The 27,834-nt window shown below is 36.1% G+C and overlaps 1 protein-coding gene across 1 annotated transcript; it reads left to right on the top strand.

Annotated features, from left to right (window-relative positions):
• Positions 1–3,331: 3,331 nt before the first annotated feature.
• LOC144448645 (cholinephosphotransferase 1-like) lies at positions 3,332–27,363 on the top strand. Its single transcript, XM_078138924.1, has 8 exons — positions 3,332–3,559; positions 21,365–21,512; positions 22,431–22,572; positions 23,355–23,439; positions 23,802–23,933; positions 25,749–25,907; positions 26,668–26,793; positions 27,247–27,363. The coding sequence occupies exons 1-8, from the start codon at positions 3,332–3,334 to the stop codon at positions 27,361–27,363; spliced, it is 1,137 nt and encodes a 378-aa protein (XP_077995050.1).
• The last annotated feature ends 471 nt before the right edge of the window (positions 27,364–27,834 follow it).

Genomic DNA, 27,834 nt, shown 5'->3' with positions numbered 1-27,834 from the left:
TCAATTTTTGTGCATTTGTAATATAGTTGCTAGTCTCAAGACTAACTATAATTATGTATTTTTGTAAAGCTGAAAAAATGCCATGTTTACAGACTTTTCTGGAATAATTATGTTTTATTTTGAAATTTAAGCTTAGAAAGCTTTACTTAATTGTATGATTTTTAGTAGACGCCTGCTGTGGGAAGGTAAATAACATGACAAGCTTTGTTCATGTGTGTATTTGTCAGGTTGTCTTTTTAAAGTCTTACTTGTTTTAAATATTGCCGTTTTTTATGTATAGTTTTTTTTTTATCTATGGGATGTTTTTGAGCGTGTTTGCGTTCTTTTCTTTCCCGAAATAAAGTTTAATAATAATAATAAAAAAATATCATTAATGAATTTTTGTAATGGTGTGACACATTCATCTGATTGATTTGCAATATTTCCCAATAATGTATCTCCCTCTCTTTTCAATGACAATTGTTTGCAATGTATTTTTTGTAATTGACAGTTTTCCTGAAATGAAATACAGGTATTCATTAAAATATCATACCCGTCCTGCAATTTCTGTATTTTTTGTAAAAATTCAATATGGCCGCCAGTGTCACGTGACTTTCTGACGGGTAACTTGACCTTTTGGTGTGTTTTCTGGTGTCCCTTTATAGTGATATACTTCCTAAAGAAATTGTTTGGGATACTTTACAATAACAGAGATATTGATCAGGCATGTAAAGCCACGTATCAGTCAGGTCTTCATTTCAATAGAAAACTTCACATAGCTATACATGTATACCAGAGTTAAACTGAATGCCCTTCCGTAAGGGTATCGTCTTGCTATCATAAATATAATTCAAACTCCCTGTTCAAGCCACACATTGGGCCCTTACTGTGCACTGAATATATAGAGGTCAATGTAAAGGTCACCAGTGTTACTACAATTTTGCGAAGTAATACATGTAGGCTAGATCGTGAACAACATTATTGAAGACCAATTTATTTCCGTAGGCTTATAGATTTCATAATATTGTTATAAATCATACTTTATTACACCTGATGAATGTGTTCAATGAAAGTGTATATTTCCCGAGATACTGCGTTAATTACATGATCACATGGCTCACACCAAACAGCAGTAGCTTGATATTGGGAGAAATTGCAAAACAACAAGGTAAAATTAGAGAAAGTTCGACGTTAATATCATACTTCCTAAATTTCTAATTGAAAATCAACGAGATTTAAATTGAATGCCTCCTGTAAGGGAATCACCAATTATGCAAATTACCCATTAAATGATATTCAAAAAAATATGGTAATGAACGTACCAGCAATAGAAAACAACGCATAGGAATACCTTTATAAATATTATATAACAGTGAAAGTGTTAATCCCTTCTGACAAATTCATACTGACGAGTAGAACAATTTATAGTAACTTCTTTTATAAACTATATATGAAGATTACCATTACGAAACTTTCAAGTTCACTTTTGACCCAAAGTGCAATATATAAGTGAAGCATTGATTGTGAAACAGCCAAACACTTACATGGCATGTTCTGTACTAGTGTGGTAGCTAGGTAATACATGTATTATATGTATAATTTTATGTATAGTTATGTTTGAACCCTTACATAAAGTAATATTTAAACAATTTATGAAAGAAACAGAGACAAGAACAAATATATATGTACCACAGGCTAACGAAACTGACTGGTCCCTGACATGTGTTTGAAAATGTTTGTCATAATTTGACAAGTGTCCTGGTTGGAGAGGTACTAGCAGGTTGAGCAGTACACGCGAACTTGTGCATCATTTCCCTGCCAAGACATTTTTTTCTAGCAGCAATAGTCCATCTTGTTTTCCATCACCCACTCATATCCGGATTTTTTTTCAAGCAACTCCATTTGGCATCTCCCCCCCCCCGAAATCTTGCAAGCCCCCCCCCCCCAGGATATCAAATGGTCCACCCCTAAGTAATTTTCTAATTACACGTCAAATTGAAATCCGTACGATTTAAGGACCACATAAGGTAAAGACTCCAAATTTGGCACAGGTAATGGATATAAATTGAAATTTTAGTCTTCAAAATTTTGTGTTGTTTCGAGCGTAATGAACCTATTTTGTCAGCCAAGGTAAATTCAACACAGACGTAGTATGTTAAAGGCTGTTGATCGGCTTACTGTGTAGTTTATCGATTTTTAATGTTCAAACGGGGAAGTACTCACTCGCACTGCTGTTCCAATCGTCAGTCTGTTCCATTTAAGACTATAACGTTGAATTATTCGACCAACTAGTTTCTTCTCAAACCATCTCTTTTACGAGGTACCGTACCGCCTTGGACAGTGTTGAGTAGAACTCACAACGAAACGTACGTATCTGGTTCAACGAACGCCAAGTTAACCACTTGGTTGATTTTATTACATGACCAATCTCCATCTCCACTCCTCCTGAGATGGGCTAAAAACCCAACTTAAATACATTTCAAAGTTTACACAAAATCCCTATTCTTAGAGCATGACGTATTCTTAAGTCTTATGAAAGACATCATCTGAGATCTAATATCCAATCACCTTCTCTAATACAAGTTCATATCTCAAAGACCATAAAATAGTCATGTCATAATAAAACTTGTTGACAGTTCAATCGTATCTGGTACAAACAATTCCGAAATAGCGATATTGAGATGTCAAGGACCTATTTTGTTACGCAACGGAATGTCACTGTATGTACACAGTTTAAATACTTTTGACTTCAAATAAGAGTTCAAGATGAAAATTCACTAAAATATCCTGAATGGATATAATTTAGATCTGTGACTCACAACGTATGTACCCACAATCATTAACTTGAGAACTTGCAAGGTCAGATTGAAATCTGTACGAAATATAGACCACATAAGCTAGAGACACCAAATTTGGCACCTTGTTTCAATCATCGCAACGCACCTTGCCGGCAGGACAAAGTTTGACACAGACACAACACAGCTACAATCATTAGCATCGTCCGTAATTTGACAACTTGCAAATTTCCTGCTGTAACATTTATTCAATATAAATACGCATTGTATGGGTTGATTAATACATAGTAAGAAAAGTTTACCTTGGAAATTTAGTGAAAAAGTTATTTAGGGGTTTGCAAGCAGACGACACAAGGCCGTTGACAAGGCCGCCATCGTGAAAGCGTACGCCAGAACGAGGCTCTGCAGCAAGCCACGTAATTTGCTACCCAGTCTTTAAAAAGATTGTTCAGGGGTACTCTGCTTTGAGACTTGGGCGCATTGAGACATTTGTGACGTTTATGGGACTACATCATCAGACCAATTTCATTTAACAATTTTTGGACTGAACGGACAAAATGGCAACTGAAATCTTAAGCGTCGTGGAAATCAAGCAGTTGTACGATCACAAATACAGCTCACAAGGCACGTCGATCTTGGAACCCTTTATGCAGGTTATTTGGGAATGGCTTTTCAAAAAGGTATCTGCATCAATCGCACCGAACTCGATCACTCTTACTGGATTACTCATAAACATAGCTACGTCGTTAGTGATATATAAATACTGCCCAACAGCAACCGAAGAGGTAAGGTGTATATGTCAGTTGGCCCGTCCCGTTTGCGGGAACTAGACACATCGTGATAACTGTGGTCTTCACAACATTATTTTGCATAAATTTCACCAGTGGGATCTGTAAGTAGGGTTTCAAAGATATCGGCACTGCCGGAAATCTAAACACTTTTCTGTACCATAACAAAGCGTCATTGATACTGTTTCAACTTACATGTATTTCCTCCGCCAACTTTGACAGATGAAGAGTCTGTGTTACAAAAAACTGTTGTGGTTTTGTACATTGTACATGTTGATTTTGAAGTTCTGGTTTTGGTCTTAGTTTTAAACTGTCGGGAGTGTCTCATAATTCTTGCTGAACCATCGATGGTTTTAGCCTACGTATTACCTATTTGCGTGGTGTTAGTGACTGTAACTGAACTTGAAGTGTGTCCTGTATGTAGTGAGTATCTGTTATGTACGATTAACGTGTTGCTTCATGCTTGGCAGTATGTCGCAACATCATACTTAGGGGCCGTGTCATTTTAAAACTGACGCACAAGAAACGTAACTTCTTCGTTTTCGTTTTATTCGCACGCTTCCATAATTTATACACAGTTGATTTTGACTGTCGCACCACGACAGTAATGAACACGTTAGCGGCTTTCACAGTCATGCTAATGGCAAACTCACTACCCGAATGTACATGACAATGGACAGGCGGGTGGGTGGGTGCAAAATACATTTCCAGGCATTTAATCTAATCTAATCTTAGACTAATCTAACCCAATTCAATCCAAAACAGTCTAATCTAATCTAATCTAATCTAATCTAATCTAATCTAATCCATTCCAGGATATCAACCTCAATCTTCGTGGTCCCATATCAGTGACGACGACGACGACCTTGGTAGTCTTTTCATACTGTTTCAACTTCGAATCCATGTTTTGACTGTCGCACTACGACAGTGATGAACACGTTAGCGGCTTTCACAGTCATGCTAATGGCAAACTCACTACCCGAATGTACATGACAATGGACAGGCGGGTGGGTGGGTGCAAAATACATTTCCAGGCATTTAATCTAATCTAATCTTAGACTAATCTAACCCAATTCAATCCAAATCAGTCTAATCTAATCTAATCTAATCTAATCTAATCTAATCCATTCCAGGATATCAACCTCAATCTTCGTGGTCCCATATCAGTGACGACGACGACGACCTTGGTAGTCTTTTCATACTGTTTCAACTTCGAATCCATGTTTTGACTGTCGCACTACGACAGTGATGAACACGTTAGCGGCTCTCACAGTCATTCATGTTTCAACTATCACTTGAAAACATCTAGAAATCTGTTTGGAATTACTAAACTACTGCTGAATAATTATTTCACATGTGTCAGGCGATCGAACTTTTTTGTTTTCACGTTAATAGAAGGATTGAATCAACATCAGTCGAACGACCAACTTGTTGTTAGTACTGAAAAAAACGTTCGCAATACCAGGCTATCTACGACAATAATAGTCGAAGTTTAGAGGTCACGTCAACCGTGACATCTCATCGGTAATTTCCGGATTTACATTGGTATTCGTTTCAATTTGTACCCAAACGTGGCCTAACTTAGAATCTTAGGTGCATTTTAGCGATGCCCTCCCAGGCCGTAGCCTGACCAAATTGCCAAGGGGAGGCAGAACTTTGTCTTGGTGCAATCATGCATTTAAAATTTAGAAAAATGCTAATTTACATAAATTTGCATGCAATTTATATAATATCTATTTTAGCATACGCAATTAAATAGCATATGTAAGGTCAGAAAAAAAAAATGCTGGTCAACGGGTAACCTAACCCATCACATTGGGTATGTAGCTAGGTCGATTTCATTTTTTCACAATGCTTGACAAGGATAAAACAAACCATGCCATATATAATGATAGCAAAATATTTCAGGTCGAGTTTAGATAGAACTTATTCAGTCATCTTGATACTATCTCATGTAATTTGTCTGCATAGCTACAGTTAGGAAATGTACACAATTTACGGTCAAACAAATGGTATAGTTCCTCTCACCCTCTCTTCTCAAAAAAATGTTAAGCCCCGCCAATTGAAACTCTAGCATTATTTTAGCCACCCCTTCTGTCAACTACACTATAGTGGAGATATAAAATCATACGGTACAATGATGTATTTGAAGGAGGTAACTCCAAAGGTGAAAAAAATTGAAAATAAGACAGTGTAGGAGGTCATTTTGAGGCATAAAATATCAAACCATAGACATAATAAAATACCAGAATTGAAACAATTATGCTATACATTACATATTATCTGGACGTGTATTTTGTTGTGGCAAAGCTGAAAGATATTATGCGGATGTGCACATGGTAAATGACTTCTCCTGAAGTTTAATTTGGTTCCAAAAAATCCCGAATAAAAGGCAAAACATTTCAAGACTTTCAGACTTTTGATGGCCAAATGGTCGTAAACTTTTGTTCAATTATTTTTAGTGCACAATGGATATTTAATCTCAATTCATGCTTGTATGCAACATCGGAGCCAAGTAAACCACTGTACAAGATATTATATAATTTGGAATAGACTCAAATGTATATTGTTACATGTACTATTCAGAAAATATAAAGAAATGTCCTTAATTTTGAAAAAATGCGAAGCCCGCATGAGGATATATTGCCCATCACCAGAAAAATATATGGGTAGGTTGAACAGCTTTTTCATTTTTTCTGTTCTAATGTCGTATCTTTCAAGTAGTTGCCGAAAAGATGTCACATTCAAAGTAAAAAAAAGTGGATGGTACTTTCTCAAATAAGTAACACAACAGAATAATCATTTTCTTTAGGGAAGAGGTCCATTTCAAGTTGCCGGTACCGCGGGCGGTTCCCGCGGGAAACACACCTTTACCGCGGTAACAGCGGTACCGGGTTCAGCTGTCAGTAATGAGCTTGTATGTACACGGGAAACCGACGATACCGGGACCACGACATTATCTCCATAGTCTTTTGTGTGGCATGTCCTTTGATTATTCCGACAACACCTAAATTCATTGTTCATGAGAGAACAATAGATCGCAAACATGTCGCACACGATGCTATTCGGAGATGTTTTGCAGGTCCGATGATTTGTCGCATGTTTTTTTTTTCCGAATTCAGTAGACCACCGAACTCAATGGGGACATGGGTGACGTTCAGACACTGAGATTGATGTTCAAAACTGACACAACTTAAACAGGTACCGACATGAACCCTCACGTCACAGTATCGATAAATGATTAAAATAATAATGCCCACTCGCCAAATCGTAAAATGCGAATAAAATCTGCAATTTGCAAGAAGATTTTGGACTCAATTAGTCAAACTTGCGAGGACACTTCTGCGACACCAGAAAGTCTATAAGCAATGGCGCGGCGTGTTCATCGATACGAAAATGTGGCGATCAGATCTGTTCACACTTGTAGCTACGTCATGATTACTTCAAGGTCGGTCAGGGGTCATGTTACGTCCCCCTTGCCATGTGCGCTTGGTAAAAGGAAATGAAAACTGCTCTTATAATAAAACGTAACTGCTTTACTTTAGGTTGTACATACTTCAGAAAGGAATATCTGAAAAATCATGAGGTAACACGAGACCAAAACGTCGCGGCCATGGCCACCCGAAGACTTTGTGTATGAAATAGTTGCACATTTCGACTGACATATTTTTGTACATGCCTTTTTTTCTACTCGCGTGTACATGTACATCATTTGTGTCTAATACTGTTTTATTGTCATAACTATTTGATTTCGGTCACACCTCTCAACTAAAGACTAATTGTTGTCACCATAGACTGGACAATTGATAAGTCGTTTACAACCTCTTACTACACTTTGATGCTTTTATAGACAAATGTGCAATATGACGTAATTCGTAGCTTTTCTTTAAAATACGAGCCAATGATAGTGTACGAAGAAAGTGTGAACGTTTCATCGGTCACGATGTATAGTAAGCATTACGGATTTCATATTCACTGCCAGAACTGTATACAATAGAAAAATGTATAAATATAACCAGGACAAAAGACTAGTGACACTATTATTCACAGCATTTTTATTCATTTAATTCAAAGTCCTACCCTTTCGATGAACCCGCTCAGCATTTGACCCACTTGCACGGAGTTATCGTATTTTTAACAAAGCCTGCTGTTCCACTATTCGATCACACTGCATGCACGCTGCGATCGAAGAATGAAAGCAGTTGTGTCTGACTTTTCGTCACAAATTGATTACATGTTCCAATAAACTTGATTCATATGGCAATGTTTATTCTTGACTCGAAATCGTCTGATGATTTTTAACGTACGTCGCAGTTAACCAATTGTAACATTACTTGCAGTGAATTTATACGATCATATAAAACGAGCATATTTTTACCCCTACCATAAACGTTTGGCTTATACACATCTATATTATCTTTATTATCGCCATTTTATTGTATTCTCATAGAACCATAGACAGTAACTTTTTACTGTCTAAAACCTCTTTGTATTGACGGAAGAAACCGAGGTTCCCGCGGTTCCCGCGGGACCGACCAGAAACAACGATCTGATTAATATTCAGGTACCCCATTCACACTGAATTCATTATGCCATGTCAAGCGGTAATGGTTTCTCATGAATATGCACGGTAACAAAGCGGTAAAACCGCCGGCGGTGAGGGAGGGTTTGGATTCCCGCGGGAACCGCCTGCGGTACCGGCAACTTGAAATGGACTTCTTCCCTTATCCAACTTCCAAAACTGTTATGGCCTCGTTTATGTCGGAACCTCTCCTTTCCATTATCATTATAATGGAAATTGAAGTTTGGAATTTGATGTCGAAGGTACAGCTCAGCTCTGTTTACAAATTCAGGGCCATTCTTTCCATAGCAAATTGTCGCTTCAAAATGAATTGCGGAATAACGCTAGTGTCAGTGTGCAATGAGATAATTATATCAAACAACATTTTAACCAAAGACAACGTCGAACACAATTATTGAAAGAAAGATCTTCAAATAGTGGATCTTAAACTGCGTACCTAGTTTAATAGTCTTTCAGGGCCACCAAATATTCCAAAAAGAGATCTGCCATTTTTATAAGTATGAAATGTTTGAATATAAGGAACAAGATGTAAATGAGATCGAGCGCATCTTCGGAGTCACTGCATGCAGCATAGCAGGCGACCTCACGTTGAAGGACTTTTTCCGTCTTTTTTTAGTTTCATTCGCTGACATCATAATTGCGACTTGTTATCTTCAAATGAAGGAGACTTTCAAGACTACTGTTACTCGCGGAAAATGCACAGTGCATATGTGCGCTCTTCTTTTGTACTTTCCCGCACTAAGAATTTTTAATTTGCTGCAAAAAGTTACAATTTTCAACTGGACACATTTTTATTCAAAGTTAAGCCAGCGTACAATAGCGATATAATACACATATTAGCCAGGAGTCAGTGCACAGTCACTTTAGTGAACTATCCATTTAAATCGCGCATGCTAGGAATCGTCACGTAAATAATGATTTTAATAGAATCGCTATGTATTCAAGAAGTAGCTTTTTTTCTTTCTTTTTTCCAAAATCTCGGGGGGGGGGGCAGCTTGCTACGGTACTGCCTCCCCATAGTCTATTCAATTGAATTATCGTGAATGTCCTATAAGTGTTGCCACTACGATTGAACGATCGGCTTGTACCACCCTTTGGTAATTTTCGTTGACAAGGTAACATGCAGTTACATACGTAGTATACAATGTAGAGTGCAGTGTTGTTTATATTTGCGTACGTTGGACCTCATCGTGTCTAAACAGCTAACCCGTCTAGAATTTGGCATAAGGTAATCCTCAAAGCTAGAGTTGCAGGTACAAGAAAACAAATAATGTCTGCAATATTACATGTAAAGTGTAACACCTTGCTTTATCATCCAAATCGGAAGAAATTGGTTGACGTGTGCGTCCAAGTATCATCATTTATACTAAAGTCGGGACGACCAAACAAACCGTAAAAAGTCTTTTTGATTTCAGGAACTTCTGTTTAACGTGAAAACCAAAAAGTTCGATCGCCTGAAATAATTATTCAGCAATAGTTTAGTAATTCCAAACAGATTTGTAGATGTTTTCAAGTGATAGTTGAAACATGAATGACTGTGAGAGCCGCTAACGTGTTCATCACTGTCGTAGTGCGACAGTCAAAACATGGATTCGAAGTTGAAACAGTATGAAAAGACTACCAAGGTCGTCGTCGTCGTCGTCGTCACTGATATGGGACCACGAAGATTGAGGTTGATATCCTGGAATGGATTAGATTAGATTAGATTAGATTAGACTGATTTGGATTGAATTGGGTTAGATTAGTCTAAGATTAAATTAGATTAAATGCCTGGAAATGTATTTTGCACCCGACCAACCCACCCGCCTGTCCATTGTCATGTACATTCGGGTAGTGAGTTTGCCATTAGGGGGCCTTCAGTATTTACAAGGGCGGAGGGCCGGAGGAAATCACACATGGCCCGGTCTGTTAAGAAAAACATGACCCTCCCCCATTCTCCATTCGTAAAAAGTGACCCTCCCCTGTGTCCCATTTTGTAAAACATGACCCTTCCCATGACAATTGCATATACTGAAATTTACTCAATATTCCCATTATATGTATACATACAAATAAAATGATTTTGACTCTGTATTAGAAAGCAATATTTGTACATATACTACAATTGCAGGAGTTGTATAGAAACGCCTGTGTACAGAATGAAAAAAAGGATAATTGTTCATCACCGAAATGGGTGCTAAAACTTTTCGTTTGACCATATCATTTTATGTAAGGAGGTCTATGTAATGAACGAGCCGACTACCAATTTATTAATTAATGTTTAGCTTTTTACAATTATTTTAATACAACTTTAATAATAATATACAATATAGAGTGAATTTAATATTGCACCAAGGCTATTCGGACATCAACTATGATTTTCTCACTGCTACTCCACGCTTTATCATGTATGTACCTGCAAACCAATCGGTGATCTGACACCAACATGTAGGTCATATTAAATATGCAATCAGCCGACTTTTCTGTAATACGGTAATGGTGAAACCTTCAAGTAGCGGTCGTCTATTTCAAGGAAAAAGTGTAAATGAAAACTTTCGATCGTCAACAAATAGTTACAGAATTGAAAGTCTATGGATGTGACAAAACAACTGGTCAGGAGTGTGTTGGTAGGTTTTCAAGGGTAGCGGAGAAAATGTCCATGCCACTACAGGAAAGAGTGTGTGGAAAACGTTTTGTGAAATTGGTGATTTTATTGACCATTGATGGATGGTCTATGTTAAAGCATATTAACAATAGAATTCGACTTTTAGTGCAAAATTCAAATTTAATCTATGAGCTTACACTCAAATGTCGTGTTACAGCATGACTAACTTTCACAGACATAAACAAACTGATGAGAGAGTCGCGTGAACCTAGGGGACCCGGTGTTGATTTTTGTATCAGTGTTTGTCAGTTTGGTAGTGATAAGAAGTAGACTTTTTCAGCATCCTCAAAGAGAGTTTTCATTGTACACCACTGTTAAAACGACGTTCTGATCACAGGCGTTTCTATATAACTCCTGCAATGGTTGTAAAGTAACAAACATTAAAAAAACCCTGATCATACACAATCTAGTTAGTATCTAAAACGTGCTTTCAATGTTGTGCATACTCTGGTCACTTGTAACAGTTCCCTGATATCATTGTCATCATTATCACCTTTACCTTCAGTATTGCCATTATCAGTGTCACTCTAATCTGACTCACTGTTACTACTTGAGTCAGTACATGTATCACTGTCCGTGTTCCCTATGACATCCAAAACTAAATCATCATCATCATCATCACCATCATCATCATCATCATCATCATCATCATGATCATCATCATCATCATCATCATCATCATCATCATCATCATCATCATCATCATCATCATCATCATCAGACAGACAGACAGACAGACAGACAGACAGACACACAAAAGCATAACATACCCCCTCCTCCCCAACGGAAGGTAAAACCCCATACCACTACTAGATGCATATTAAATGTGACACGTTCATTCTATTGTATTATACTTTGCAAATACCGTGTTTGAAGGACAAAGAGAATGTTTCGTGTCCCCAGATTGGAGGGGAGGGGAAGGAATTGCTGTCTTTTACAAATATTTGTCGGGGAGACGGTTGTTGTTGTGTGGATGAATTGCAGGGGGTTAATCTGTTTTAAGTACAACGTGAACAAACGGTTGACAGACCAACCCGGCAATAAATCTACTGATCGCGCCCTAATCATTCCGTCATCCGTAATAGTTTTCATCGCCAAATAATGATTAGCCAAACCAAGGAAGTACTGTGTAATATTGATGTCCGTTTATTGCCAGGACATTTATTTGACATTATTAATTTGAAATATTTGTGATTAAACCGTATTAATTCGACAGTGCCTTAATATCGACTTGTAGTGTATTGCTAACGGGAGTTGTGACAAGTTCAACTTGTTGGGTGATGCGGCCATTTGGACACCATTGTTAGTGTTTTGTATAGTGCCAAAGGGACAATACACATTGAATCCCTTTGTTAGTAAATTATTGATTCGAATCCTTTAACATGCAATTTAAGCAGCAATCTGCTTTGAGAGTGCTGATTTGAGGCCATAGTGTGTGAACAATTGTCTTTTTGGCTCAGTGAAGTATTGTGTTTTATATAACAGACCAACCAGACCGATTGCCTTGGTACTCGATTGGGACTTTAATTTGGCTCAAAAAACATGAATTTTGGTTTTAAGAAAACAAAAACAAAAAAAAACTAAAACAACCATAACCTAAATAGCTAATTGGTAAATTAAGTTAATGTTCTGTGCAGTAGGTACAAGATGGAGTATTCATGATTCTGTCTGTGATATACAATTAGGTGTAAAAATGGGACGTTTTGGTAAAAAATCTTTAAATCTGACAATATAATGGTGATGTATTTGAGGATGTGTGTAGATGAATATATTGACACAACTGACCCTAGCAACAAGACTACACCATGTCAACTGCCAAATGACGATAACATTGCGAACATTTAAACTGGGATTGATAGATAAATGAATAAATATTCAAGAAATATGCAAATATGCCTAACAAGAAGACTCTGCCCATAGCGACAGCCAAACGATGGTGTACATTGCAAAGTTAACAGGGTGTCAAGTGGATAGACATTCCTAAATTGAAAGTATATATGTTTAGCAACAAGACCATACCCATAGCAATTGGCAAATGATGGCACATGTGGCTAAAGTGACAACAGCGCTTGACAGGCAAATGGCTAAACATTCGGCAAATGAACAAATATATGCCTATCAACTAGCCCATGCCCATAGCAACAGTGAAATGGTGTGGCCTAACAAAATAATTGTATGGTTCCGATTACGCTCAAGTTTAGAATAGGTGGGATAGGTAGATTTTTTAGTTTATTTTTAAATATACTTTATCACATGTGAGTGTCTAGTTCAGGTAGTTATTTTTTCCGTTGTTTTCCACATGGTCTCTGTGTTATTACTGAATTTCTTCCCGACTTGGATATCTGTAATTTACCTGACACATTTGTTAACTTTTTCTGTTCTAAGATTACAAAACTGAGAGAAAGTTTACCAGTAGCAACACTTTCCGACACATATAATGTTAATTTATGCTGCTCTTTTGACGCTTTCACACCCGTCACGATAGATTATGTGTCAAAACTCATTAACACATTGCCTCCAAAGTCTTGTCAACTTGACCCATTTCCAACCACACTTTTAAAGAAATGCAGCGTACAGATTGCACCTGTTATTTGTCAAATTATCAACAGCTCACTGATCTCAGGCGAATTTCCGTCGTCCTGTAAATCAGCTATAGTTCGACCGTTACTAAAGAAAGCAAACTTAGACAAAAATATCCTTAAGAATTACCGCCCGGTGTCTAATCTTCCTTTTCTTTCAAAGCTTATAGAACGCATTGTTTCAGTTCAATTGAATTCATATTTATCTGACAACAATTTATTCGCTAAATACCAGTCAGCTTATCGAGCGGGTTATAGCACTGAAACGGCCCTTCTAAGAGTCCAAAATGATATATTAGGCTCCCTTGATAAACGTAAAGATGTAATATTGATTTTGCTTGATCTTTCTGCTGCCTTTGACACGATTGATCATGACATTTTATTGCACAGATTGCGTAATAGATATGGCATCAAGGGCTCAGCCTTGGAGTGGTTTCGTTCCTATTTGATTGGTCGATTCCAATCTGTGAGTGTTGGAGCAGTCGTGTCAAAGGCACAGTCTCTCGATTGTGGTGTCCCCCAAGGCTCCGTCCTTGGACCTGTTTTGTTTACGCTTTACACAGCCCCCTTGGAGGATATCATAATCCGTCATGGTTTAAATTGTGTCATGTATGCGGACGATTCCGAACTGTATCTCACGTGTGAGGGTGACCGGGTTCCGACTTCAGTTATTGAGTCATGCACTAGTGAAGTTAGACAGTGGATGCGTGATAATATGCTCTGTCTTAACGACGGTAAAACAGAAATTGTGCATTTTTCTTCTAAATTTGGTGGTGCGGGTCCGGTACCCCGGTGTGAGATACGGATTGGCGATGTCGATATACAACCATCTAATGCTGTTCGTAATCTTGGTGTTTCCATGGATTCGGCGGCTACTATGTCTGATCATGTAATTAATATTTGTAAAGCTGCCTCTCATGCTCTGTGGAAAATTGGCAAAATTCGCACTCTTCTTGATCAAAGTTGTACTGAAAAACTAGTTCATGCTTTTATTACATCACGTTTAGATTATTGCAACAGTTTATTATATGGTCTCCCACTTCAACAAATTCGTAAGCTCCAAATTATCCAGAATTCAGCAGCAAGACTTGTCATTAGAAAGAAAAAAGTTGAGCATATTACCCCAGTTCTTCATTCATTACACTGGCTACCTATTCAGAAGCGCATTGAATTCAAAGTACTCTGTATTGTTTTTAAAGTTCTTAATGGGTGCGGGCCCTCATATCTAGGCGATTTATTAATGGTTAGATCCACCCGTCGTTCCCTTCGGTCGCAATCCGGTAGCGTGGTGAATTTGCACCAACCGATAGGGAACACTGCATACTATGGTGATCGGGCCTTCTCTATTTGCGGCCCACGCCTTTGGAATGCCCTGCCACCATGTCTTCGTTCTTCACATACTTTGAACAGTTTTAAATCTGCCTTAAAATATCATCTTTTTAGATCTCATTATCATTAACTTTTTAACTTTTTTTTACATTTCAGTTTTTAAATGTCATTCCGTGTCTTTGTATTTTTATCTTGTTTCATTTTATGTTTATACTTGTGTATATGTACATTTTAAATTGCTTTTATACTTTTGTTCAGCGCATTGAGATTGTTTTAATGTAATGCGCTCTATAAGAAATAAATATTATTATTATTATTATTATTATTGGTTTCTTAGCATCAGATCTACAGCCATTACAGATTGGACGAACAGTTTTATATTGTATTTTGAAGTTGATGTCAATTTCCGCATCCACTATTTCTTGCGAGACTTCAATTTTCGCCGATTTTATTTAATTTTTTCTCTCGAATACGTAAAAAAAAAGTTTAGGGTCGGCGTTAAAAACTAGGTGGGGTCTGATAACTGAATTTAGGCCTGATATATATTGTAAACATATCAACACCGATTATTAGTCTAAGTTAGTAATAATGTTTTTAAATAGCACATACACTATACAGACGTGAAATTGCTACCACGCCATTAGTGTTATGTTTTGAAACACTATACATGTGGATAATGTAGCTCTTGAAAACACGCCTAATTGTCATCTGTGCTTGAGAAATATAGTTGCTTTATAATGATAGCAAGTTGGTTTCGTGAACGATTTATCGTCATCGCGAACTTGCTTACTTTTAACCGGACTACATGTAAACATTTGAAGAACTCGCTGTGCCTCATGGCAAGTGCGGTTAATAAACATGTGACATATACAGAGATACATTACATGTATACTGTTGGGAAAGACCAACAAATCAACGTTTCTCATCATGACTGAAATATGTGTTAAGGGGGGAGGTGTCAAATTCAAAAAAGTCGATAGATTTTTCTTATACTTTGCATACTTAAACATTGATATCTGAATATGTAAAAAATGCCCAAAAAATACTATGTCACCACCTTTGTTTTCAAGATAATTACCGTTTCTTGTATCTACACAAATGTTTTTGAGTCAAAATAGTAGATTTACAACTATTAACTACATCACAATTTTTGATAGTTAAAGATTATCCCCGGAGCACTTAATGAACTTACATTTTTTGTGTGCAATGTATAGTATGTCTAGACATATTTTTTTGTAATTTCTTTTCATTACTTCATAAAATATTATGTTCTTTTATCCCCAACTGCTTTATTATTTTTAAAGAAAAACTCAAGAAAACTGCAAAAAAGATAAAAGTCCGTGATAGATTTTTTTTATATGCTGTAGGTGTACAATGTATTATTCCAGCTATTTATCAATGACAAAAAAATAGGGGGTCACCACGTCCGGTTAAATTCTAAAATTGAAATTGTAACCCCATACCCCATCTAAATTTTGACATTTTTGACAGAAATATCTTATGAAATTTTGTTGAATTTTGAAAAAAATTAAAATGAGCTTGTTTATCTTTGCTCATATGTATAATGTACCAATGCCCCTTCATAATTATACAACAAAAATCATTGTGTGTATGCTAACTTGAAAATGCCAGTAAAAAATATGACCCCCCACCCCATTAAAATTTCAACATTTTGAACAAAAATCACGTGAAATTGTGCAGTATTGGAACTCACAGGCACCAAGGGATATTTCTATTAGTTCATATGTATGTGAAATCAACTGAACTATTCATATATGGCGTTTATTTATGTCTCCAAATGTCAAAGTGCTCATAATATTCACAAATGTGACCCCCACCCCTTCAAAATTTCTCCATTTTGGCTAAAAATCACATGAAATTATACAATATTATAACACATGGGCACCAAGGGATATATCTATCAGTACATATGTATGCTAAATCAACTGAACTATTCATGTGCAGAGTTTATTTATTTCCCCAAAGCCAAAGTGGTCATAACATTCAAAATTATAACCCCCCCCACACACACACACACACACACACAGACACACCCCCAGCCGATCCAAATTTCAACATTTTTGGACAAAATTCACATAAAAATGCAAAATATTGGGACACATAGGCACCAAGGGATGTTTGTCAGTACATAATTATGTATGATAAATCAACACATTGGGGGCTAGGTCAATAGTTCAATGTAGGATAAACAGCTAAAAACTTTTAGTTACCCCCCCCCCCCCAACTTAATTGGCCAAAATTGAAAATGTCCATCCAATCAAATCAATAAGTAGTAATGCTATGAATACAAAGCCATTATGTAGTTAGGAAAAACAGTTCTTTTGTTGATACTTTATTTTAGTGCTGTTCTACAGTGTCCATTTCTCAATTTGGCGAAATTTTTTAAAAGAAATAATTTGCATGTTTAGGGATACAAACAGACCCATTAAAAGTAAAATCGTTTCTATAGGATGAGAGCTAGCTAGACAGCTAAAAAAACACCCCAAAAGTAAAAGAATTTAGATTTCCATCCTACATTCAAATAGATATTGATCTCACACCTTATATCTCCATTGCATTGTTGAAACAGTTAAATGTTGATTTCCTATAATGAAATTGCTAGTGTTTATTGCGGAGTGTGGTCACTATGAAAAATAGGAAATAACTCATCAAATTGAACTATAAATAATACTATCATTAGCTGTTGATCCACTCAACTCGGCATCCAGTAAGTATATGTACCTATAGCTCTGCATATGTGGCACTGCATTGTGAGGAACCAAAAGATACAATGTATGCTACTAGATGTATTTATTGATTTTGGGTACAAAAATAAATGTAGAACCCCTCATTGAAACTTTATAGTAATGTTACCATGGATACTTCTTTTATGGGGAGACAATGTAAATAGTTTTTATAGTACAACTTGTATAATTTGTTGCAATTTGAACTGTATGCTTTACTATAAAAACTCGACTCACGCAAGTCAGTGTGACTACCCGTAGGCCGTATAGTTGGCGAGACATAAAAAATAAATCTATTTTTGGTTGAATACATCTGAAAAACAAACTATATTCATTAAAATTCATTGGCAGGACGTTATTATACTGATACAGGGATGTATAATGTCTGGGGGTTCTATTGGGAATGAATACATGTGTCGGAAACTCTTAGTCCTCCTTGCAGACGGTGTACGCTTGGAAGGGACGACCTCTGCCGTATGCAAGCAGGACTACTAGACCCCTAGCGAAACCAAACAAGTGCACACCATCGTGGGAGAGCATAATGCCGACAACAGAATAAGTTTTGGAAGCCTTTTACAAAAGAGTACTGTTATCAATTTGTTATAGGGTGTTTTTAAGGCCGGTAAATGATTGCAATTTTACTGGAGTTCAGGGACTGAAGTTTCTCGATCACCGACGCTACGCTACGTGACCACTGATTACTAAGAAAGTAGCGACGGAAAATGCATAAAATGCTAAATGATGTTTCAACTAATAAAATGGCAAATTTGCTTCGCAAAACAGCATCTTCAGTGTGCGAGGGAAGTTTTTGAAAAACTGCGTAGTCCGATGATTTTATGTTTTGCTTCTATGGTACCTGAGAGTTGATTGTTTACGTACATTTGAATAATAGTGTTTTTGTTGCAATTTTTTCGCCATTGTTGTGTCTACGTACGTGTAGTGTGGAAAATTATCAAATGCGAAGATAGTTTTATATAGTGATCAATATGTCACCTTCTCACGTCAAAAAACCCACACTGACAAAACCCGTCACCGACATTAAAATGATATTCATGACAGTATAACTTACTCTGTAGAGATGAAAGGTGTGAATGGTGTGTGGGCCACGTTTCCAGACCGGCAATATAGCGTAGGGAGTGTGGTTGATGATCATTTCATCAAGTCTAAAATTTATAAAACAGCTCCTCTTTAAGTCATGCATGGTAGTAAAGCTAATTTTCTTCGCAAGGACTTCTGAAACTCAATTATACGAGATTACCTTCCGTTCACCCCCTAAATCTCCATGAGTACGTACAGTGCTTGAAAAACATTTAACACTTCACTTCAATTCCGGGTTTATTTAGCGTTCGAATGTTGACAAGAGCGCGAGTTTCAGTCTGCGCCAAAAGTTGCGTCGTTGACGTAATTCGAATTTGACACCTCCTACCTTAATGACACAAATTAAGCTCGTAACAAAGATAGTACCATATTCAGATAATTGGATTGGGGGGGGGGGGCTACTTTATTTTCGATATGCTTAGTCTACCAGTTCATAAATGTGCAATTAATTGCCACAAAATACAGGAGTGAAAACTATATTTCCTTGGTATGGAACTACTACAAATGTATTGGTCTTCAAAAAACCTGTAATAGTCTAAAATAGGGTATATGTTTTAATTTTTGGTCAAAATACGGCCGTCTAAATGGGGTTTGGGTTTGTAGTATTGGTCGCATTAAACCCTACCAGAGCTAGCCACTGGTACCGCCCCAAAGGTATTGGGCCTTTGCTAAAGGCAGGCAGTGATGATTTCATTCCTGGCACATGCGTACTGAACAGAGAAAGTCTCCCAAGGTCATGGGTCGATGAGTTTATTTCCATGATGATACATATAATATGCAAGTACAACATGTGACGGCAGTGTGTTAGCAGTACAGAACCAATAAGGTTCAGTAGTGATATAGGCATCGTGTGTGCATTGTCTGTCTGTCTGTCTGTCTGTCTGTCTGTCTGTCTGTCTGTCTGTCTCTCTGTCTGTCTGTCTGTCTGCGCGTGCGCACGTGTGTGTGTGTACTAGTTAAACTCAAAAACCACTAGACTGATTGCCTTGGTATTTGGTAGGGACATTACTTGTGGTGTTTAGTTGGGAAATTGTTCAAACCAAAATGATCGCATCACAGGTGTGTGATTTGGGTAAAAAATATGATTTTTGTGAAGGAAAAAATTCTAGTCTCAAGCCAGATTGCAGGTTTACAGTTTTATTTTGATGCCTAGAAATCGTGAAATCTTTTATTAGTTATTTTACAAGTACATTTAAATGACACTAACATTTAATCTCTGTGTGAGATTAATCTATGTGTTTAGAACGACTGAGCTATATCAGGTTCATTCAAGCTTTACACCTATGTCTGTAAAGAAAGAGTGTCTTGTCCATCCATCCGTCCGTCCATCCATCCATCCATCTGTCTGTCTATCTATCTGTCTGTCTGTGGATGACTTAAACTTGACTTAAAAAAAAACACCGGGAAGATTATTTTGATATTTGGTAGAGATGTTGCTTTCAGTCTCTAGTAAGGAAATCGTATGAGATAAAATATATATATGCCTAGCAACACGACCCCCCCATAGCAACATCCAAATTGTCGTGCATAGTGCAAATGTAAGAACAGATACATAGGCATTTGAATAAACATTCGTACTATATATGCAAATACGCCCATATCAACAGTAAACTGATGATTTATATTACAAAGATGACAATGGGGATGGGTGGGAAAGCGAAAAAGGTTCAAAAAGTGTATTCAAATATGCCTAGCAATACGACCGCACCCATAGGAAGTTAAATGATGATGTATGTTGCAAAGTTAACAAAGGGATGGGTGGGCAAGTGAATAAATATTCAAAAAATGAATGTGAATGTACCGAGCAACAAGATCACGCCCATAGCAACATCCAAATGGTGATGTATATTCCAAAGATGACAACAGAGATTAATAGATGAATGGATAAACATTCAAAAAATGTATGAAAATATGCCTAGCATCATGTCCAGTGCCAGCCAATTGACGGCGTGTATTGCAAAGATAGGAACATGGATAATATACAATATTTCAGTCTTTTCTAATAAAAATTTAATTCATAGTCACTGTTGTTGTTATCAGTAAATGTAAAAATAGGGGGCGTTCATATCGTGAATGGCGGGGGGGGCACTAATTTTTCAGCTATGTGCATAGGATTGTGATTTACTTCGTCCCATTTTGACTCGCCCCTTTTTCAACTCGCCCCTTTTTCAACCAGCGCTCGGCCCCAATGTCAACTTGCCACTCTTTCATAATCTCGTAGGAAAGTAATTTGGGAAATCTTTGCAATATGATTTACCTGTGTTAGTATTTTAGTCATAAAAGACGTTACGATACTACCTCTTGAAGACGTGAAGAACACTGCATTGGATATATACTGACTTTTCAGTTTGGTTTTCCCCCTGCCTTGTTTTGATAGGAAAACCAGATCTTTAATATTAACAGATACTGAAAAACATAACAAACAATCAGCCTAGAATTCCGATGCACTGAAATTTGGGCGAGTTGAAAATGGGGCGAGTTGAATGGGACGAGTTGAAATTGGGAAGAAATGTTCCGTTACCATGCATGTATATACGCAATTGCACGAAGGACACGTAATGAACACTGTAACCACGACCTCTAATGTAAGTGCAGATACTTGCCATTGTGTTTAACTGAGTGTCTTTCCTTTGCAGTGATGTTCAAACTAAATCGGACCTATTCAAAGGATTTATACGAGATCGTAGATTGCACAGTAGAGTAATAGTATACTAACATATACATATGCATAGATTCTTAGAACATGATTACATCTTGCTTTTAGAATTAAACTTTGCAAATTACAAGTTTGCAACTAATCCTTTTTAATCAATTGCTATTTTCTAGGCGCCATGTTGGGTGTATTTAATTTGTGCCATTGGGTTATTTGCATATCAAACATTGGATGCTTTAGATGGGAAACAAGCAAGAAAATATAATCACGATACACCACTTGAAGAACTGTTTGATCATGGGTTTGACTCGATATCTACAGGTAATTGTTTTTTTTTTAATTTGAATATTGTAACTAGTGCACCAGGTAGTGCTTTGTATGATTTTAAAATTGTTACTTGAGCACCTGATGACGATTTTTTCAATTTGAATAACAGTATTATGCTCCTGGTGATGATTTGCTCAATTTGAATATTGATACTTGATCATCTGATCATAACTTGTTCAATATATAAATATTGTCACCTTCGTAAGTAGTGAGGATTTGTTCAATTTGAATATAGGTATTTGTGCACCTAGCCTGGTGGTGTCATTTTCAATTTGAATGTTAGTACATTTTACCCGGTGAATATTGTGCAAGTATTTCGATATATTAATTAACTTGTGCAAAAAAATGTCAAAACGTAATTTGAATACTGAAAAAAGATATGTGTAGCAATTATACATGACAGAATGATACTACATCGGTGGATTTTTTTTCATCGGACTGACAATTTAAAATAACCTTCAGGTCAGACTACAAAAACTAAGCTATGTGCATTTTGCACACACTTTGTAGAATTTAATTGTGACTAATTTCTTTTAAATCATGCGAAAAGGTTATACAGAATATTTACATGCATTACATTTGATGCTCATATGAATGTTGGCCATATTTGTTCTATTAAGATTTACAGCATGACTCAACATATAAATACATAAATACTCCTTTCCACTGTCTATCCCTATAATTAGATGTAAACTTTTTTAAAAATCTTGACCTTTGACCTTAATCCATCGGAGTTGCTGATAAACACTACAAATCATTAGAGATGAAATAGAGCTAACTATTTCCTCCTTTATCTTAGACACTTTGTTGTGTTTATTTGTTGTCACCAATTTCTGTTGAATCAGTCACATTCAATAAAGTATTTGAGCATTAAGGCCTGTGTATTCTACTAAGTCTTGTTTTATCATGTAGTATTTGTGAGTGTAGCAACTGGCTGTGCAATGCAACTTGGTGTCTATCCTGGATGGTTTATTTACATGTGTTGTGTTGGAATCGTTCTCTTCTACTGTGCACAGTGGCAGGCTTACGTATCAGGGACGGTGCAATTTGGAAAGTAAGTCCCAAAAGAAAAAGTGACACTTTCTTTTTACTCAAATTTATATAAATGGTATGTAAAGTAGCTGAAACCTTGATAGGAACTGTTTCCATTCTGAGAGATGACGTTTTAGATTGTGATTGGGTGAAGCATGCTAATTGCAAAGCTTTATACGATAGAAGACAACACCGGCTGAATGGTCAATTGTCGAGAAAACATAATATGCACTTCTGTGATTCATTGTTCAGGCCTAACAAAGCTGAATGGTAGGATAGGTCGATTTTTTAAATTTATATTTCATTTATTGTTTTCATTATAGTGTCTATATTATTGTTTTCTTCTCGTCAGACGTACAGCCATTACAGTTTGGAAGAACAGTTTTATATTGTTTAATTAAGTTGATGTCAGTTTCCGTATCCGCAATTTCTTGTGAGACTTCACACAATTTTCGCGATTTTATTATTTTGTTTCTCGATTACGTAAACAAAGTTTAGGTTTGGCGTGAAAAAGTAGGTGGGGTCAGGTATATGGAACAATTTTTTTTTATTTTAAGTCTCATCAATTTGTGCTAAAAATAATCACCTATTTGCACATATTTGCAAAGCTGATATGCATTAGTGGGTCAAACTGTTTCGCGCTATTCTCCTGACTACAATTGGTATATCCTCAATTAACCCAACTACCGGATTATTAAGAGCATCATTGTGAATGGCCAGTCCATCATAGTGCTTCTGTTTTGAACCTACAGTGTAATGAACATAATTAGCCTTAAAGTAACATCCTCTATTTGATATTTTCAGGTTTGATGTGACAGAAGCACAGCTTATTATAATAACTATTTTCATGTTATCAGCCGTAACTGGACCCTGGTTTTGGTCACTGTCGGTAAAGGATATGCTTTCTGTACCTGTACACACAAGGACTAAGATATTGTTCACCTGTAGTTTCAGTTTTCTGTAAATGGTTTTAATATAATTTCAAATGTAAAAATAATATAATAAATCTGCTTGAGTTTATCGTGTAAAGCAATATAATAAATCTGCATGAGTTTATCATTAATGTTATATAAACTATTTCGTAGCATTTATAACATGTTGTTAAATCACTTCTATAAAGTTTACAATTTAGTTTGCCTCTCTGTAAAAATAACAAAGAAAAGAAAAAAGTAACCCCGACAAACTTCGGAAAATGAATGTTCTTTTCTTAAAATAATGTATGTTATGAAATTGTATCTTTGTTTATTACAGATACCTATATTGGGTCTTGAATTGAAAAAAATGATGGTTGTATTTTCTACTATGGCAGCTATTATAGCAGGTATCTCATACTTTAGTGTAATTTTCAGAGGCGGAATTGAAAAAAATGGATCCACCGTTGGCGTGAGTATAACAAGAAATTCATTCAAAGAATTATTAGTTGGCTTTCAACCATTGAGCAAGTGTTCACACTTACAATTTTTACTTTAGATAGGAGTTGGTATACAGTGCTATCTGAATAACTAATATTATTCCATGCTCAAACATATAAAATGCAGGATTTACATACCCACCTGGGTCAAACTACATCATGGCAAGGTACATCAACGTCTTTGGTTCTGCACTGCAGACGACGACAATGCTATAAAGTAATATGGAATTTTGAAAATTCATAACTGAGGCTTAGAGGGGAGAGGGTTATTTTTTGACGAGGGTCTGAAAGGTTTGAACGTTTATTCATTGTTATTTCTTGTTTTCTCTCATGTGAGTTTGATTATGTCAGTGATCAAATTTGTTTGTTGTATGTGGACCACATTTGAACTAAATTTTTAACTTTTCTGTATTATCCCAGCAAAATGACGATTTCTTGCATGCTGTAATTGTTTTCTGTACACTAATTTTTTTTTGTACTGGAATAAATCAAATCACAGTCAGTTGTTGTAAGGTAAAAATGTTCCAAATTACCATACAGACCAATACTATCGGGTTGGAACCTGACAAAAAAATAATATTCTTTTCATACTACCTGTAGTCTTGTTATTAATTTATTAGTAATATCATATTAATTCTCCTCAGTAAAATGTACCACTGCAATATTAGTATGTCCAAGATTTTATAATTCCTGTTTGAACAATAAATAACGTATATATCAGATAAGCAAGTACTATACAAAACATAAGAAAACTAGCAAGCTATACAAAATACTAATTACCATACAACAAGGATACGTACTAACAGCGAATGACCAATAGAAAGAGGAAAAGAAATTTAAAGTTGTACAATTGCAGTTAGAGATTATCAAAGGTATACTAGATACAAATATGTGTCTGTACTTGGGTTTGTGTTTTTCATATTGTGTGATTATATTGGCAAGCCGGAAGTCATTCTTGGCATTGTTCCTAATCACCAAGTAACAAGTGTTATACGTCACCTGCCACCAATCTCGCATTCTGGTTGGTCGAGAGCCCTGCCGATATGAAGGTGTATTTTCCACCAACAGCCATATTGTCAACCGTACGAAATATCATCGTTGTATTCATTGTAACAAGTCTTTGGACTGTACGTTTCGTGTCATGGGGAAATCGCCAAAAATTCCACACAGAGCGGTGAAAGTCCAGTCAACTTGTCACGCGATCGTACACATGAATTCCTATATTTATTAACGATATCAAAACTACGGCCACAGAGAGTGCAATATTTGCTTAATTAGAACATGAAAGCATATTATGAACGTTTCTGTGCATTTAAAGAAAAACAGTATGCAAAACAAGGACGCACTCATTTTTCAGCTGAAGTTTATTTAATAGTTTGAATCTGACTTTAAAGTGATATGCAAATAATAAACATTACGTCATACTCCAGAGCAAACGCGCACTCTGATTGGATAATAAAGTTAAGGCTGAGATGTAAACAACCGCAACCAATCATCAGAGAGGTGAATGATACTACACTTGACATTTTAACGCTGAGGTGATTTATTTTGAAATGAAACATCATATTTAGGCATAGAAAAAACGGAATTCGTAGTCGTGGGTGACGTATAAGTTTGTTATTTGCCAAATACTGTTCATGTTGCACATCTTGCTACTGGAGGTCACTTATCCGCTATAACGGAAAAATGACCTCTCACAGCAAGATATGGAACGGTATTTGGCAAATAACGTACACTAATTTGAATCGAACAAATCATCAACAATATCTAATTCTTTCTTTTTATAGGGACCCACTGTATTTACACCCGGACTTCAAATAGGAGCTATTCTATTATTAGAAATTATGGTAATGTTGAACTCACCAAGCAACGTGTATGAAAATCATCCTTGCTTATACATTTTGACGTTAGGAATTATGGTAGCTAAGCTCACAAACAAGTTAGTGGTAAGTACACAACAACAACAACAACAACAACAACAACAACAACAACAACAACAACAACACAACCATGTGTAGCCTACGAGGCAGTGCCTTCCATGCCTGGTGTGTATACATACATTTATTTATATACATGTAATAATTTGATCAAATTATTACTGTACATATCACACACACACATCCATCGGATATAGTGCTATATCATTCATTCAGAAATTGTCCACACCTCTAAAATGCACATCATTCTAAATTCAAATTTACCTAAATGTCGGTTATTTTATTCTACAGTAAATTACGAAGTACTATAAATTGTATAATATTTACAAAGTCTCAGGAACTGCAATATACGCACGTGTGTTTACCCTTGTTCTTTCAGTCGAGGGCTGAGGGGATCGGTTCATATTAATTTATTATTATTACTAATGAATTTTAACTTTATGGTAAATAAGTCAAAATCAATTATCGTCATCACTCACAAGAGTACAAAACGACGCCCCTAATAAAATTTGAAGAAAAGGAGAATTGGCAGCATGCATGATCGCATCCATCCAGAAATTGTCCACAAATTACTCACTACTTAAATATACACCATGTGCCTATTACCTCCCCTGTAGTAGTATGTTTGGTTTACTTATACAAACAATTCTAAACTGCGCATCATTCTAAACACCAAAATATATCTTAAGAAAATGGTGTTTCCAACAGATGGGTTTTGACAATAATATGCTAATTTTGATCATAATACTTCCTTGCATTATATCTCCAGGTGGCACATATGACCAAAAGTGAAATGAGTTATCTGGATACAGCAATGATTGGTCCAGGATTGCTATTGTTTAATCAATATTTTGACACACCAATTAGTGAATATTATTTACTGTGGATAACATTGGTAAGTCTTCAAATCCGTATAATTCATATGCAGATAAAATATCATGACACATGTCCTTTAAAAGTACTTGAATTTCTCGGGAAAAAGAGTAATATACATTGTGTAGGATTAAGTATGGCCAATAAATTATTGGCAAACTAAGTAAACACCAACTCTAGTTATTGTGACTTTAAATGTACATGTATCCTTATGTAAATTTGTGCGAATTTTATTTCATTTTTAACAATTCATTTGAAATGAAAAGCAATATGATACTGTGGCCCACAGGTGACCCTTGTACTGAATATTTTTCTCTCAAAAAACTAATTATTTCTTCCACAAATGTATTGTTCCTATGTCACCTGTGGGCCACCGTAACATGATGACTATTAACAAATCTACATATATCAGGAATGCTAACCTACTAGAGTCCAACATCTGAAATGTTAATTTATATTTCCGTTTTTTTCACAGGTCATCTCTACCCTTGATTTGATGAGATATTTTATCCTGGTATGCAAGCAAATTTCTGATGAGTTAGAGATTTCCTGTTTTGACATGGCTAAAACCAAAAATGGCAAATACAAATAAATTATATATTGGAAATGGAGCAAAAATGAAACCCAAAATACTTACAAACTCAGCTCCTACCCCTGTAATTATTAGTTGCTAGACAATGTATTCAAGCAGTACAGTTGTACTGTAATGTAATGATATTCAAATGATATTCAAATGATATTCAAAATTTAAATGACAACCCGAATATCTATACAACTACCTTCTGTGCCCTTACCTTCTGTGTCACTCATACACATTTATAATTAGTATATTTTGCCGGAAGATGAAAACCGCAGTGAAATGAAAGAAATTACTTCCAGTTTCTTAATTATAAATATACATTTATGATAAGTTCTTTAAAAATATATTTAGTTTAAGATATCATAATCTATAATTTTCATTGGGAACTACAAAACAGATTTTATCAAAAATGTTTTAACTTGGGAATTTAGTTTTTCTTAAATGTCGTCAACATTGTGATATTGTTGTTGTAGTAATTGGGTT

The sequence above is a fragment of the Glandiceps talaboti genome, chromosome 17, assembly GCF_964340395.1.
Source record: "Glandiceps talaboti chromosome 17, keGlaTala1.1, whole genome shotgun sequence".
Classification (NCBI taxonomy): domain Eukaryota; kingdom Metazoa; phylum Hemichordata; class Enteropneusta; family Spengelidae; genus Glandiceps; species Glandiceps talaboti.
The sequence above is the reverse complement of the archived record's forward strand: the minus strand, read 5'-3'. Positions and strand labels throughout refer to the sequence as shown.

Coding starts and splice junctions, on each gene's coding strand:
- LOC144448645 (XM_078138924.1), top strand. CDS start 3,332: ATGGCAACTGAAATCTTAAGCGTCGTGGAAATCAAGCAGTTGTACGAT. Junction 22,573..23,354: donor GGGACGGTGCAATTTGGAAA/GTAAGTCCCAAA, acceptor TGATATTTTCAG/GTTTGATGTGACAGAAGCAC. Junction 25,908..26,667: donor AGCTCACAAACAAGTTAGTG/GTAAGTACACAA, acceptor TTATATCTCCAG/GTGGCACATATGACCAAAAG.